Source organism: Lithobates pipiens, unplaced genomic scaffold (genome assembly GCF_037356315.1).
Source record: "Lithobates pipiens isolate NorthernLeopardFrog02 unplaced genomic scaffold, aLitPip1_a1.2 Scaffold_8, whole genome shotgun sequence".
Lineage (NCBI taxonomy): Eukaryota > Metazoa > Chordata > Amphibia > Anura > Ranidae > Lithobates > Lithobates pipiens.
The window spans coordinates 12,893,143-12,910,347 of NW_027507903.1; the positions used below are offsets into that span (position 1 = coordinate 12,893,143).

General features: G+C 47.6%; 1 protein-coding gene across 1 annotated transcript in view; it reads left to right on the forward strand.

The window, feature by feature from the left end:
- The window catches only part of LOC143961838 (cartilage intermediate layer protein 1-like), a 148,108-nt gene that overhangs the window by 44,214 nt on the left and 86,689 nt on the right, over nucleotides 1-17,205 (forward strand). Inside the window, exon 2 of the mRNA XM_077471170.1 lies at nucleotides 16,304-16,419. Within this exon, the coding sequence (XP_077327296.1) occupies nucleotides 16,359-16,419 (61 nt within the window). The 5' untranslated portion in view covers nucleotides 16,304-16,358. The remainder of the gene's footprint in view (nucleotides 1-16,303; nucleotides 16,420-17,205) is intronic.

Here is a 17,205-nt window from a genome sequence, read left to right on the forward strand (position 1 = left end):
AGTTTTACTGCCCACTGGGTGAACCTTCTGACGGCCGTCAAGCATGTAACCCGTGGCACCCGTGTAGATTTGGTTTTACCGCCACGGATTGCATGCAGGCCTGACTCTTCTTCTCCTCCTCCTACTCCATCCTCCTCCCTCTCCTCCTCAGCTGCCTCCTCCTTTTCCGCTGCTAGCGTCTCTTCCACTGCACCGCCCAAGCTCCCCAGAACCTATTCCACATGCCAGGTGAGACGTTGCCATGCCGTGCTGCGTCTGTTGTGCCTGGAAGCAAAGAGCCACACTGGCCCGGCACTCCTTTCAGCTTTGCGTTCACAGGCAGATGAGTGGCTAACACCGCTCAATTTGACAGTTGGTAAAGTGGTGTGTGACAACGGTGCCAATCTGCTTAGCGCATTGAAACAGGGCAAAATCACGCACGTGCCGTGCATGGCACACGTCTTAAACTTGGTCGTGCAGCGATTCCTTGTCAAATACCCTGGGGTCCAGGACATCTTGCGGCAGGCAAGGAAAATCTCGGCCCATTTCAGAAGATCTTACACGGCCATGGCTCGCCTTGCTGACATTCAGCGGCGACACCATCTGCCGGTCAGACGTCTTATTTGCGATTGCCCGACGCGATGGAACTCAACCTTCTATATGCTTGATAGGCTGCTCCAGCAGAAACGTGCAGTTAACGTCTACCTGTATGAACTCTGCGAAAGAAACGGTTCTGGGGAGCTGGGTTTTTTTTCACCGCGCCAGTGGCTGCTCATGCGCGACACATGCAGACTTCTGCGGCCATTTGAGGAGATCACCAAACTGGTCAGTCGCAGCCATGGCGCCATCAGTGACATGGTACCTTATGCCTTCTTTCTGGAGCGTGCATTGCGTCGTGTCATTGATCAGGCTGTGGAGGAGCAGGAGCGGGAAGATGAGGAAGTCGCAATGCTGGATGAATTCCCAGGGGGGGCTACTCTATCTGAGACAAGTCAACAACAGGAGTCTGATGAGGAGTCAGAGGAGGATGGTGCCGGGGCGGATGAGCAGGAGCAAGAAGAGCATGCTTTAAACCTTTCTGGGATCCCTGTTGTGCGAGGATGGGGAGAGGAGAATGAAGAGGACGACATTATCCTGGATGATGAGCAGGAGCCAGGCCACCACACCGCTTCCACTTTAGTGCAAATGGGGGCCTTCATGCTCCAGTGTTTTAATAGGGACCCCCGTATAAAAAGCATGAGGGTCAAGGACCAGTACTGGGTGGCAACGTACTTAGACCCCCGGTACAAACACAAAATGGCGGAAATGTTACCGCCGTCGCAGAGGGCTGTCAGAATGCAGCACTTCCAGGCCTTGCTTCGAGAAATGCTGCATTCTGCTTTTGCGTGCGCTGGCAGAGGAGCAATTCCCACTCCCAGAGAAGGATTTGCGGGTACCAATCCAACAGCGCCTGCAAGAAGAGGCCGGTTTGAAGATGTGTTGGTGACTTCGGATATGAGGTCATTCTTTCAGCCGACCCATCGACAGGTGTCATCCGGATCCAGCATCAGGGAACGCCTAGACCGTCAGGTGTCCGACTACATTGGGTTAACGGCCGATGTGGACGCTCTGAGGAGTGATGAACCCCTAGACTACTGGGTGGGCAGGCTTGACCTCTGGCCAGAGCTTGCCCAATTTGCAATCGAACTGTTGGCTTGCCCCTCATCCAGTGTCCTGTCCGAAAGGACGTTCAGCGCAGCAGGGGGGATTGTGACCGATAAGCGTACTCGCCTAGCTCACCACAGTGTTAACTACCTCACATTTCTAAAAATGAATGAGGCATGGATCTCGGAGGAATTCAACACATGTGACCAGTAGACCATGTATATGTCTATAAACTATTTTTTTAATCAAGCACACAGACCTTCTTAATTCATTTGGCTCACTTCCTTGACCCAAAAAAGCACACCGTACTATATGCCCCTACCCTCCTCTTTGAAGAGGTTGAGCGGTGTCATATTTCTACTGGGGCTGCTTATGATATCCCTGTGCTGTGCTGACTTCCTCCTGGGGGTTCTTATTATGAAGGGATCACACTATCCCTGTGCTGTGCTGACTTCCTCCTGGGGGTTCTTATTATGAGGGGATCACACCATCCCTGTGCTGTGCTGACTTCCTCCTGGGGCTGCTTACGGTGCTGCTGTCAGTGCTGTATGTCACGGTGCTGCTGTCAGCGCTGTATGTCACGGTGCTGCTGTCAGCGCTGTATGTCACGGTGCTGCTGTCAGCGCTGTATGTCACGGTGCTGCTGTCAGCGCTGTATGTCACGGTGCTGCTGTCAGCGCTGTATGTCACGGTGCTGCTGTCAGCGCTGTATGTCACGGTGCTGCTGTCAGCGCTGTATGTCACGGTGCTGCTGTCAGCGCTGTATGTCACGGTGCTGCTGTCAGCGCTGTATGTCACGGTGCTGCTGTCAGCGCTGTATGTCACGGTGCTGCTGTCAGCGCTGTATGTCACGGTGCTGCTGTCAGTGCTCTGTATTACGGTGCTGCTGTCAGATGCCTCTATCACGGTGCATGTGTCATTCCGGTATGTCACGCTGCTGGTGATCATCTCCTGCACCCTCTTCTTTGCCTACCCTGGTCCCTGACCTTCCCTCTCCTCCATTGCCTTCATTAGCTCCATAGTCCTGAATTGTTAGAACAATTTCCCAAATAAAATAAAAATGCTTGTAGTTATCGATCCCAAATTCACCTCATACATGTATTATGTCATTGTCCAGATGGTGGGACTACGTTTTACCCCCTAATAATTACCACGTGGCCGCAAATTCGACATGAAGGTTTGCAAAGTTCGCCTCCCATTGAAGTCAATGGGGCCCGCGGCGAACGGTCGGTTTCGCGAACGTTTGGGTCCGTTCGCATTTCGCGTTCGCGAAACGTCCCGTCGGAAGTTCGTCCATCACTAGCTGGGACCAATCCGGTTTAATTTGTTAATAAAGGACCTGGAGGATGGGGATGGGGTAAACAGTTCAATCTCTGTATTTGCGGGTGCCACTAAGCTAAGCGGGGCAATAACTTCTCTGCAGGATGTGGAAACCTTGCAAGAAGATCTGAACACATTAAAGAGGAAGTAAAGGCAAAAAAAAAAAGCACACCCTGTAAGTAGTATACTAGCTCATTATGAATAACTTACCCGAGAACGAAGCCCCCAAAGCAGTCCTCCGCCTTCCGCTTCGCCTCTGCCATGGATCCCGGAGCGACTTCCGGGTCTTGTGGCTCCGACGCTGTGATTTGCCGGAGCCGCGATGATGTCACTCCCGCGTATGCGCACGGGAGCTGACACACACATATCGCTGCTATCTGCGGCCTGCCCAGTGCGCCTGCGCACCGCTGTCTACGGCGCATGCGCCATAGACAGAGGTGGCTGTCTTCGGGTAAATATCTCCTAAACCATATAGGTTTAGGAGATATTTCTTGGACCTACAGGTAAGCCTTAATCTAGGCTTACCTGTAGGTCAAAGTTGGTTGAAAGGGTTTACAACCACTTTAATGGGATGGGCAACTACATGGCAAATGAGGTTCAATGTAGAAAAATGTAAAATAATGCATTTGGGTGGCAAAAATCTGAATGCAATCTATACACTGGGGGGAGAACCTCTGGAGGAATCTAGGATGGAAAAGGACCTGGGGGTCCTAGTAGATGATAGGCTCAGCAATGCCAAGCTGCTGCTAACAAAGCAAACAGAATATTGGCATTAAAAAGGGGATCAACTCCAGAGATAAAACGATAATTCCCCCGCTCCACAACACTCTGGTCTGGCCACACCTGGAGTATACTGTCCAGTTCTGGGCACCAGTCCTCAGGAAGGATATACTGGAAATGGTGCGAGTACAAAGAAGGGCAACAAAGCTAATAAAGGGTCTGGAGGATATTAGTTATGAGGAAAGGTTGTGAGCACTGAACTTATTCTCTCTGGAGAAGAGACGCTTGAGAGGGGATACGATTTTAATTTACAAATACCGTACAGGTGACCCCACAATAGGGATAAAACTTTTTTGCGGAAGGGAGTTTAACAAGACATGTGGCCACTCATTAAAATTAGAAGAAAAGCGGTTTAACCTTAAACTATGTAGAGGGTTCTTTACTGTAAGAGCGGCAAGGATGTGGAATTCCCTTCCACAGGCGGTGGTCTCAGCGGGGGGCATCGATAGTTTCAAAAAACTATTAGATAAGCACCTGAACGACCACAACATACAGGGATATACAATGTAATACTGACATATAATCACACACATTGGACTTGATGGACTTGTGTCTTTTTTCCACCTCACCTACTATGTAACTTACTTAAGACCCCTTTCACACAAAAATAGCGCCTGTAAAGGGCCTGAAAACTGCCTCTCATGCCTCTCCAGTGTAGAAGCCCGAGTGCTGTCACACTGGAGCAGTGCGCTTGCGGGACGGGAAAAAAAGTCCTGCCAGCAACATCTTTGGGGCGGTTTGGGAGAGCTGTATACAGGATTGCTACACCTCCCCTCCCTATTGAAATGAATGGGCACTGCTTCTGAAGTGCCTGAAAAACTATTCGGAAGCGGCGCTTTTAACCCCTTCCTATCCCCTTCTTGGGGGTTAACAGTACACCGCTAGCGGCCGAAACGTGCCGCTTAAACAGTGGTAAAGTGACGCTAAAACAAGCGGTGCTTTACCGCTCACGGACCAGCCGCCCCGGTGTGGAAGTATATAACACCTACAAATGTTTCTAGTTACGTTTATGTATTGCGTTATGTTTTCAGAGTGATGCCGGATATATTTCTTTAATTGATTTATGTTGGAGTTATTGTATATTGAGTTTGCATCACCTGAATTGTATCAATAAAGTTTTGTTTTGTGTTGTCTGTTATATATATGACGGGACTTTGAAACAGGAAGTCCAATCATAAGAATTGGACACATTTGTGTTCTATCTTGGAATTTACATATATATTGCTACAATGATTGCATTTCCAGGTGGTTTTAAAGCACAAATTGCGTGGGAAACGTGTCAAACTTTCTTGTCCCCTGCCTATTTGTTGTTGCTTTGATCAAGTTTGAACAAAAAAGCCCATTTGCATCGTGTGGGAGAGCAGCCATTCATCTTTCTTGGTTCAGTTAGTTTCTGCTGGCAGTGGCAGGGCGTGTGCACCACAGCTGCAGCATGCTCTGAAGATTATGGTCTGTCTAAGACCCTTTTCAGACCAAGCTGCCTAGGGCGTCAGCGGTAAAGCAGCGCTATTTTTAGCCCCACTTTACTGTCGTTTTAGCTGCGCTATTTTTTAATCCCCCCCCCCTGCTAACGACCGAAAAGGGGTTAAATTCACCCGTAAAACGCCCTCGGGTTTTCACACTGGAGTGAATGGAGACGCTTTTTTCATGCACTATGCAGGCGCTATTTTAGCGCTGTAGTGCCTGAAAAACAACCGCCATGTGAAAGGGGTCTTACTCACCTAGGAGCAGTGGGATCTTTGTCCAGTGTGAAAGTAGCCTTAACCACTTAAAGCGGGAGTCCACCAGGACTCCGCGTTTTTTTTTTTTTAAAAACCAGCAGCTACAAATACTGCAGCTGCTGACTTTTAAAATAGCGACACTTACCTGTCCAGCGCGCCCACGATGTCGGCACCCGAAGCCGATCTCTCGATCGTCTCTCGGGTGCTGCCGCCGCCATCTTGGGTATGGGAATCAGGAAGTGGAGCCTTTCGGCTTCATTTCCCGGTTCCCTACTGCGCATGCGCGAGTCGGGCTGCGCAATAAGGATTGACCCACTGCCTCTGGGATCCGTGTGTTTCCCAGCAGACAGCGGGGGACTTTCGGAAAGGGGCGTAATCTACGCCCCTTTCCGCAGAGAGCCATCCCGGAAGTGGGTGCAGATACCTGTACTGTACAGGTACCTGCACCCCCCTCCCCCTGAAAGGTGCCAATTGTGGCGCCGGAGGGTTCCGATGAGCGAAAGGTCCACTTTAGGGTGGACTTCCGCTTTAAGGACCCAGCCTTTTACTGACATTTGTTGTTTGCAAGTAAAAATCTGTATTTTTTTTTATTTTTTTTAGCCGAGACCCTAAAAAATAAAATGGCAGTCGCAATTTTTTTATGTCACATGGTTTTTTGCACAGCAGTTTTTCAAATGCAATTATTTTTTGGAACAAAAATAAACTTTAATGCATAAAAAAAAAGCATAATATATACTCCAATTTTTTTGTATAGTGTAAAAGATGATGTTGTGGTGAGTAAATAGATACCTAACATGTCCCGCTTTAAAATTGCGCACTCTCGTGGAATGGTGCCAGATTACGATACTTAAAAATCTCCAAAGGCGACACTTTAAATATTTCTACAGGTTATCAGTTTAGAGTTCCAGAGGAGGTCTAGTGCTAGAATTATTGCTCTCACTCAGATGTCCGTGGTGGTACCTCACGTGTGTGGTGCAAACACTGTTTACATATGTGAGTGTGACCCACTTACGCGTTCACTACTGTGCACAAGCACTTTTTTTATTTTCACATTTTTACAGTGTGCCTTTTGGAAAAAAAAAATTTGATCACTTTTATTGTAATCGCAAGGAATGTAAACATCCCCTGAGATAACAATACAGCATGACAGGTCCTCTTGATGGAGAGATCTGAGGGCTAAAAGTCCCCAGATCTCTCCTTTACCCTTAAAATCAAAAGATATATATATAAGAGGGCCAGTATGGTGGCCCGTAATTATGGGAGGAGCCCGGAGGGTATATAATCAGACCACCCACAACGGTCTGTGTTGGTTCCAGTGCAAGGTACTGCACATCAAGGGGCCGACTCTTCTCAGCTCCCTCACGGTCGTCTATCTGTGTGTCCAATCGTAGGTGCACTTCGGCTTCTTCATTCGTGGTCTTCGTCGGCGGTTCCCGCTCATGGTCGCAGATAAGTAGTATCCGAATCTTTTCATGTCATGTGCAAACTTGCGGCTTATCATGCTTACTATCCTGCAGCCCTTTCGCAAAACCTACCTCTGAGTTGTTGACACTCATGTCCCGACATTGTTCGGCACAGCCGAGTCGCTGTCGGTTGTTCTCCAATATCACTCGCCATAGGCTTCACTGGTTATAAAATTCACTGTTCTCATGCTTTTTTGAGATAAACAGGTATTGTTTGTATGGGTTTCTGTGGCTGATTGAGGTGTAATTAAACCCACCTGATGTCTTTCCTGCACTTGACTAGCCTGGGGGGATGGGTGGTTGATAGGTGTTTGGTTTCACAGTAAGGAATGGCATACACTCTACAACCAATTCGTATCAGATACTCCTTACTGCCAATTTATATCAGATTCATCTCATACATTTTTGAGCTGATTCGTGTCAAATGTATTGCAGAGGCTGACTCTGCCAACTCACTGCATGTCCACGTAGTTGTACCTTTGAGATCGGTCGTATATCTTCATCGATTGTCCCACGCTCGGACCGCTACACACTCTCACTCTGTCGCAGGTAGGACTTTGTCGTTACCGCTCTTCTAAACTCCAATAGTTACCTTATCATGTTCGTTTTGCAAAGTCGCACTTACGCCACCGTAAGTCTATGTCATCTTTCATGTATTTCATCCTTTCTACCCAACGCGAGTTTACTCGAGCCGATCACTTCACGGTCGATGCAGTCAAATCCGACATTCAAGCCCCTTACTCATCTCGCATCTACGGCCGATTTGAAATCTAGTCGCAACTTCGCTTCTATGTTTCGGATCCTCGGCAATCACAAGCCCCTTCAACCGTCATCACCATTTAGTTGATTCGAACCCAGCCATATCATCGGCAATACGGTCAGATCTGTCATACGAGCCCCGTAGTCACCTCATATCTACGGCCGATTTGAAATCTAGTCGCAACTTCGCTTCTATGTTTCGGATCCTTGGCAGTCACAAGCCCCTTCAACCGCCATCACCATTTAGTCGATTCAAACCCAGCCATATCATCTGCAACACGGGCAGATCTGTCATACGAGCCCTGTAGTCACCTCGCATCTACGGCTGTTTCGAATCTAGTCGCAACTTCGCTTCTATGTTTCGGATCATTGACAATCACCAGCCCCTTCAACCACCATCACAATTCAATCAATCCGAACCCAGCCATATCCTCAGCGATACGGTCGGATCCCATATACGAGCCTCTCAGTCGCATCTACGGAGGATTCGAGTCTAGTCGCAGTGTCGGCGCAACGATTCCAGTCCTTGCCAAACGCAACTCTAACAACCAAGCCGAATCCTGTTGCATCACCGACTCAAATGAGTCAAATCTTTCACAGACTATTCCATAGCTATAGCCCAGTTCAAACTAGTCACATCGACTGTACGAATTCAGCAGTACTTACATTTGACCTTCTCAGTCTATCCATACATGATCGTACACAATTCTCTCCACCAATTTGCTCAGTATTGCGCACGGTCATTCCTACATAATCACATTTCCTCTATAACCTTTCTTTCGCCTTTCAACAAAGCTGCGTTCTTGCAATCGCTGCAAGTCTTTCTGCATTTGGCTCAAAACTGCCAATCGTCTCCAGTAGCAACACTGCTGTTCACCTCATACCTACACACTTATAAATCCGCAAAACATTGCTTTCACCTTTCAAATAAAGCTGCTTCCTTGCAATCGCTGCGAGCATCGATGCAATGGCTCAATACGGCCACTCATCTCTAGTAGCAAAACGGCTGCTCTCCTCATTCCTACACACTTATAATTAAATTTATAGATTCAAATAAAGCTGCTTTCTTGCAATCGCTGCAAGCATCTCTGCAATAGCTTAATACGGCCACTCATCGTCTCCAGTAGCAACACAGCTGTTCACCTCATTCATTCATTCTCACCTCATAATTCAATTTATAATTCAAAAAAAGCCACTTCCTTGCAATCGCTGCAAGCATTTCAGCAAATGGCTCAAACTGCCACTCATCGTCTCCAGTAGCAACACGGCTGCTCATCGTTTTCTCTGTCGCTTTCCCCTTTTAGGCCAGTTAGAACACCAGTTAGTCCACCCTGCACCAGGTTTGGACAGTATCTCCCAAAAAAAAAAAAAACCCATTGTCGAGGGCTTGCATCTTCACCAGGGGGCCAGCTTTGCCCCAAACAGCTCTTTGCAATCCCCATCGTCAAAACGAAATTCTCATGTCACCTTACTACAGGCTCCCGGTCAACTCAGTTCTCGACCACCAAGCAGTCGACTTCACAACTAGGGCATAAAGTCAGGTGTGTAGTTCAATGGGATTCCCCCTTTCTCTTAAACACTCTTTCACTACATATTTTTACTTCACATACAGAATTTGACCTGCTCCTGAGGCGTTAGCAACTGTCACATACTTCTGTGCACTTCACTCTGTTTTCGAAGCACAAGCCTTCAATACGCAGACAAGGTCGCCTAATCTCCATACTTGCTGGCAGTGCAAGCATTAGTAGACCGAACCCACGTCAATTAACTACAGATCGCAACATTCCTACTTAGTATACCAGACTTCAGCTACCCACCCCAGTCCGCCCTGGGGCGCTCTGGTTCATTAGTCTGTGCCGAGCACAGACTGACACCCGAGCTATCGGTTACCTAGCCAGTCACCTCCTGGCTCACCTCGGTTGTTACGCATTCTTTTGAGTTTTCTAAAGTCACACTCAACAGCGCTCGAGCGCAAACCAACTGTCACTATGGCTGTCGTTCCTTGTCCTATTCTTCTTGTTTCCTTCCGCATTTCATCTTATCTACCCAACGCAACTATCCCCTCCTACCTTTGCAACTTACCTCAAACATACGCACCCCCCCCCTTGCTTTTAGTTGACGCCATGTCGCAGGCAGACAGTGAGGACTTTGCCTCAGCCCTGCCATTACCCTTTACGGGCTCAGCAAGCGGCGGTTTACAGTCTCACAAGAGCTTGGACCAATAAAAAAAAAAAAAAAAGAATAATAAAAAAAAAAAAATAAACTCATAGCAGAACGGTGTCGCAGGAGTAAATGCTACCCTGCTGCAGCCAGGAAACCAAGCCTTTAGGCTACTGTTTCCACCACCACTTCAGTCTATCTTCTTTGCGACTACTCAGCTGCACTCCTGGGTAACCACACTGTCAGCAGCAGTCCCCGAAGTCCAAGCAGAGTGACAGCCCTGGAGGTACGCCCAGCCATGCCCCTACCCGCTCCAGTCACCACCGTCATTCCCGTACCTTCACTTACAGATACACCCAACTTCTGCACCATCGTCTTCCCTGCACACATTGTCCTAGCAGGGCATCTAGGAGGACATCTTGGATGACAACGACGTTAACTTAGCATCCCTCCTCATAGCAGTACACAACTTGGCCTAGAACAAATCATATTCGCAGGGAGATGTCTCCATCATCCTGAAGACCAGAGACCCTTTACTTAATCGCAAGCTCACTGTCACAGAGTTTGTGCGGGCCTTGGGGACAGTCAGAGACATGCTAGGCAGAGCAACCCCAACAGGAGGGTAGAATTGGACCCGTATCTGCACGCAGCAGGTCACAAGTACGCAGGGTGCCCATCCTTTGACTATCACTGCTCATTTTCAGCCAAGGCAGCATCCAGACTCAATGGGATCTTTTACCTCCCATCTTTTAGTGTTTCTCTTCCTGACTAAATACTTAAATTAAGATGTGCCAGCTATAGCAGATCTGCCCATGAGAGTCGAATTTCTCACAAATTGGAATGGCATGCCAATGTGTATTCCCTCAGCATCTCTCTCTTCATCTCAGGTAGTCATGGTCACCGCAGCCTCCACAGGTCCTCGCCTCAATTTTGGCCAAATTGGGTTTATAGGGCCATGGCCGTCAGAAATCCTCTTGATTCCTGGGTTCAGTTAGTCCTCCTCTTTGTTCGACCTCTACCCCATTGTCGCAGCAGCTCAAGTCTGGTGCAACAACTGGGCAGGACAAACAGTGACGTTCGCCACAGACAACCAAGCTACAGCCAGTATTATAAATAAAGGAGGTCCTAGTAGCTGGCCATCGTGGCCTTCCTGTGCAGGCTGGTGCCACTATCCCCACAGCACCAATCTAACGTCCTATGCGTCCACATCCCAGACAAACGCAATAATCTGGCCGACGCACTACCCGTTAACTTTGCTTCGTTATTTTTTGCAGGAACCTGGAACCGACCCGACCAGGTCTCTTATCCCACACTGGTCGTAGCTAACCTCGGATTCAAACAACACTTTCACGACGCTACCTGCCTTATTAATCTTTCACTATCTCACAACACCCTGAAGGCCTACCGGGCAGCCTAGAGGTTCTATGTCAGGTTACTAGCCTCAAACCCCAGAGCAATACCAAGAGTTCTCCATCACATCCTGGTCTTCATATTATGCCACCGCACACAGTTGGCATTGTCACACAATACCTTAGACCCCACTCAGCTGACATCCAGTATTTCATCCTAACAAACCGTCTTGTTCGCCGCCCATACGGTCAAGACCATGTTGTGTGGTATTCACAGGCAATGACCCCAAATCAGTATCAAACGGCTACCCGTCACCAGCGCCATATTCCGAGACATGTCTTTCATCCTGTCACATTCCCCTTTTGGCTAAATTCAGCCTGGTCCTTCAAGCAGCCATCTACCTGGCTTTCTACAGCTTCTTACGTCCCAGTGAATACTGTCACCATCCCAGTTGTAAAGTGTTACATAGACGCCACCTCACACACCATCAGACTTCATCTTGCTCCTCAGCGTGTCCAAAACACAATAGTCCGGTCCAGGGGTTGACCTAAAACCTTTCCAAACTCTCAAAGCCTGGTGCCCCGTGTCCATCCTAGATCAATTTTTGGCCCATATGTTTCATCCCTCGCAGGACAGCCCATTACTACCGTTCTCGATTAGTACCCCAGGCAGCAACTAGTTCATTAGTCACGTCAGGTTCCTTTTGAGCAAATTAGGCCAGGACCTTGGTCATTTTCTTGGACATTCTTTTGCATTGGAGCAGCCTCACGAAACGGGGTCCCAGTCCACGCGATCAAAGATGGGCAGGCGGGAATCCACCTGCTTTATGCGATACATCTCCAATCCACAAGTGGAAATGTCCTGAGCATTCAGAAACTTTGCCCCGTAGTGTCTTGTTGTACATAAATTAATAATTACCTCCCTACACCAAATCTTTTGCGGCCTTCTCTTGGCATATCGCCCAGCAGAGCAGGGCTCACCGCCCAGCTCACCAGGGCTTACCTTACAGCAGACCAAGGGCACAATTCAGGTATATTTTATGTTGTTAGTCTTGTGACGTGTTTATGTGTTCTTTCATATCTCTTACAGCGGAGGGCTCCAACCATAAATAAGAGGGCCAGTATGGTGGCCCGTAATTATGGGAGGAGCCCGGAGGGTATATAATCAGACCACCCACAACGGTCTGTGTTGGTTCCAGTGCAAGGTACCCACCCACCCATTTCCCTTCTCAGAGTACTTCACTTAAAACACGTTTCTCTACAGAAACATCCATTTACTTTCTTAAGGTATGTGGCCTTCTCTTGGCATATCGCCCAGCAGAGCAGGGCTCACCGCCCAGCTCACCAGGGCTTACCTTACAGCAGACCAAGGGCACAATTCAGGTATATTTTATGTTGTTAGTCTTGTGACGTGTTTATGTGTTCTTTCATATCTCTTACAGCGGAGGGCTCCAACCATAAATATATATATATCTTTTGCTTTAAGGAAAAAATAAAAATGTGGCCCGAGAGCCAGAAGTGATGTATGACGTTGCTCCGGTCCTCCAAGGGCAATGAGATGAGCGGTGGCCATCTTGCCATCACTCAGCTCTATAGAAAAACACTGCCAATGCCGGATGGTTCCCAGGCTCACCGATCTGTAACGTAAGCCCAGGAACAATCAGGAAGCATTGGAGGTGGGGGGGGAGCACATCTCGTGAGCTTCTAAAAGTGATTCCCCTTTATCTGAAAGCCAGGTGCCTAAGGGAAAAAAATTATACTGGGTTTATAGCATCTAGCTGCAGCCATAACCTCTGTATTTAATGTCAAAATAATGATGTATATTTACAGTTTGGCAGTTGGCACGTGGTTCTGCCAAATGTGGCAGTTATAATACATTTTTGTTTTCTTTATATTGTTGGTCGGTGGGAAGAATTCCTCTTACATGGGTGATCAGTGGGAAGAATGTTCCTTACATCGGTGATCAGTGAGAAGAATGTTCCTTACATTGGTGATCAGTGGGAAGAATGTTCCTTACATTGGTGATCAGTGGGAAGAATGTTCCTTACATTGGTGATCAGTGGGAAGAATGTTCCTTACATTGGTGATCAGTGGGAAGAATGTTCCTTACATTGGTGATCAGTGGGAAGAATGTTCCTTACATTGGTGATCAGTGAGAAGAATGTTCCTTACATTGGTGATCAGTGAGAAGAATGCTCCTTACATTGGTGACCAGTGGAAGGAATAGTGCCCCATCATTGGTGTCAGTGGAAGGAATAGTGCCCTATCATTGGTGTTAGTGGGAGGAATAGTGCTCCATGATTGGTGTCAGTGGGACGAATAGTGCCCCCTCATTGGTGTCAGTGGGACGAATAGTGCCCCCTCATTGGTGTCAGTGGGAGGAATAGTGCCCCATCATTGGTGTCAGTGGGAGGAATAGTGCCCCATCATTGGTGTCAGTGGGAGGAATAGTGCCCTATCATTGGTGTTAGTGTGAGGAATAGTGCTCCATGATTGGTGTCAGTGGGACGAATAGTGCCCCCTCATTGGTGTCAGTGGGAGGAATAGTGCCCCATCATAGGTGTCAGTGGGAGGACCAGGGCTACTGTTAGAAATCATGGGGCCCCATACAGCCTACCTGATGGGGCCCCCTTGACCCCACCCACAACCCACCTGGCTCCGCCCACAACCCCACCCTTGTTCCGCTCCTACCTCCACGCTGTCAGGGTGGGGGGGGGGGGTGTCTGGAGGCAGGAGCTGGAACATTTACAGCGCCCCACCCATCATAACTGCATCTGAATGTGTCAGTGTTTTGACATCTGTGCCCATTCAGTTTGTGTCTTCATACACCACTGACTTGTGTGCATTTACATCAGGCTACCTCTGATCTGTCACATTTAGGTCTGGAAAAATAGAAAAGGATATTCTTTTCCAATTTTTTTTTTTCCCCACCTGAATGGACACGGAGGAAGGTGGATCTAAATGCACACAAGTCAGTTCATAGCTGTAAACCTACATGGAGCTTTCAATCAGGTCTGCATGAAAAAGGACCCAATTGCAAAGCTTGGGTAAAAGGTTATGAAAGGGGAGTGGTTTGGGGGTGGTAAAAATGCAGCTTGGCTGTGTGTTTTTACTGTCCCTTCCACCCATCACATGTGTAAAAGTAGCATCTCACTATGTGCTCATGGTCATTATCATTATGATGATCAGAGCACAGCAGGTGCTGTATGGCTCTGTCGGTGTAACATGACTGTGTGGTGCTGACTTTGTTATGGCTGTGCTGAGTTATAGTCTGTAACACACAGTACAGCCATATATCAGGAAAGTCAGCACCACACAGCCATGTTACACTGACAGAGCCAGACAGCACCTGCTGTGCCCTGATCATCATAATGATAATAACCATGAGCACACAGAGTCTGGGGACTGCACATTCTACAATAGTGTGGCCTGTCAGTGTGTGTGTCTGTGCAGGGGACTGCTTGCCTGTGCACCACTGCCTGTCCAGATTACTCCTGCTGCTCTGTCTGTCTCAGCCGCCTCAGTGATAAGTCCCTCAAGATGCAGCACTTACTGAATAAAGGGAGCCATATAAGCCCTTGTACACACGGTCGGACATTCCGACAACCAAATCCGTCGGATTCTGTCCGTCGGATTTTGTCCGACGGATTTTGTCCCAAACTGTTGCATACACATGGTCGGACAAAGTTGTTGGAAAATCCGACGTGATGACGTTATTTTGTTACGACGGGACTACGTTCAGGCTAGTAGCCAATAGCTTTGATGTAGGAATTTGATCATGCGTGGCACTTTGTCCGATCGGAATTCTCTACACATGATCGGAGTATGTCCGATCGGAGCATTTTGTCTGAAAATTTTACCAACAAGTTGGAAAACTTGGTCCGTCGGATACTCTGACGGAAACAGACACACACACAGTCGGAATATCCAACAAAACGGTGCGATCGGACACATTCCGTCAGAATCTCCGACCGTGTGTACAAGGGCTTACAGTAATATCCATCTGCCGGAGAGGCATACAGTGAGCAGGGAGAACTTTAGTTTGTGCAGGTATACTGAGAGCAGCATGTGGCACGGAATTGGAAAAAAAGTCCCTCTTCTGCTTTCACCTCCTGGGCCCCTCTGGTAACCTGATGGGGCCCAGGAAATGAGTATATATGCCTTATATACCTTAGTAATCAAGTGGGTGCGGGTTAATACAGTTATTTAGCTTCTTTTTTTATTTATTTTTTAGCTAGAAGTTAAAAGCTGCTCTGGCTCCCCCTGCTGGCTGGGCCCGGTACAACAGGGCTGGTTGTACTGCCCTATCAGCGGCCCTGGGGAGGACTAGTGCCCCATCGTTGGTGTCATGGGGAGGAATAGCGCCCCATCATTGGGAATAGTGCCTGATGATTGATATTCGTGGAAGAAAATAGTACCCTCTCACTGATGTTAGTGGGACGAATAGTGCCCTGTTGCTGGCATCAGTGAGAGGAATAGTGCCCCATTGTTGGTGTCAATGGGAGGAATAGTGCCCCGTCATTGGTATTAGAGGGAGACATAGTACCCCATCATTGGTATCAGTGCGAGGAATAGGGCCCCGTTATTGTTATTAGTGGGAGGAATAGGACCCCATCATTGGTGTCAGTGGAAAGAATAGTGCCCCACTGGCGATATCAGTGGGAGGAGTAGTGCTTCATATCTGTGGGAGGAATTCACAAGGGCCGGATAAAGGCATGCAAAGAGCCACATGAAATACTTGCGTAATCCTCTTTCCTGATCTGGTATTAGCAGCATGGACAGGACATGTGGCTGAGACCTTCTCTCTCTCCCCTTCCTCTTTCCAGGATCTTTTCCCAACAACCCCCCGACTCCGAGTCAGGAAGTGACATACATAACTTTACATTACAGTGTGATATTAGAAGCTGACACTAGAGGGCAGCAGATCCCTACACAAGGACATGGGATGCTAAGACTCAGAAACCAACTGTCCCAGTGCAATGGTTGGCAGTGATCTGTTATTAGAAAGTGATGTCTGGTCATTTGGGATTCATGGATTTGGTAATGTGTAGAGTGTTTTGGTGTTTTGGTGTTTCGGTGTTCCATTACAGAACAGCATTAAGAGGATGTTGTTAAAATGTTTTGGCAGGTGCTTTGACATCTCCCATCCGTGTGATCCCCGGAGAGGACAACTCCAGAGTAAGATGAAATCTGGCTTGCTCGCTTGCCTGCTGTTCTTGGAGGTGGCCTATGTGTCTGGACAAGGTTAGTACTGAGATGAGGACAAGCCCCCTGAATCAGAGGAAACCACCCTCACACGTCCTGCATAAATCAGAGAGAAACGTCAATTCCAGAATTCCAGATTTCCTTGCTGTCGACTAGGAAATATTAGGGGCAATTATGTTTTCTCTTCTTCCGCAGCTGCCGGGCTAAATGTCAGAATGATAACTTTCTCTCATTCCTGATGGCTGATTGTAGAAACTTTGACAACATTAATACACTAATTGTTTCCATCAGCTTTTACTTGGGACTTTTAGCACTGCATTAAAGCGGTATTAAACACAAAAAAAAACAAAAATGAAATGTATTGCAGATGACCAATTATCGAATGTGGTAGCTGCATTACATTTCCTTTTCAAAGTAGAACTATAGTCAAAACTTTTTTTTTTTCTTCATTTTTGGATAGAGTAATTGAGGGGTTAGAACCCCTGCCAGTTTATTTTTATTTTTTTCCATCTGTGGTCCCATTGGGGAGATTTCCCTTCACTTCCTGTCTCGTAGACAATACAGAAAATCTCTGCAAATGAACCACTTTCCTACCGGGCACTTTCACCCCCTTCTTGCCCAGGCCAGTTTTCAGCTTTCAGCGCGGTCGCACTTTGAATGACAATTGCGCGGTCATGCTACACTGTACCCAAACTAAATTTGTATCATTTTGTTCTCACAAATAGAGCTTTATTTTGGTGGTATATAATCACCACTCTGGTTTTTTTTTTGTTTTGTTTTTTGCTATACAATTGAAAAAAGACCGAAAACGTAGAAAAAAAAATT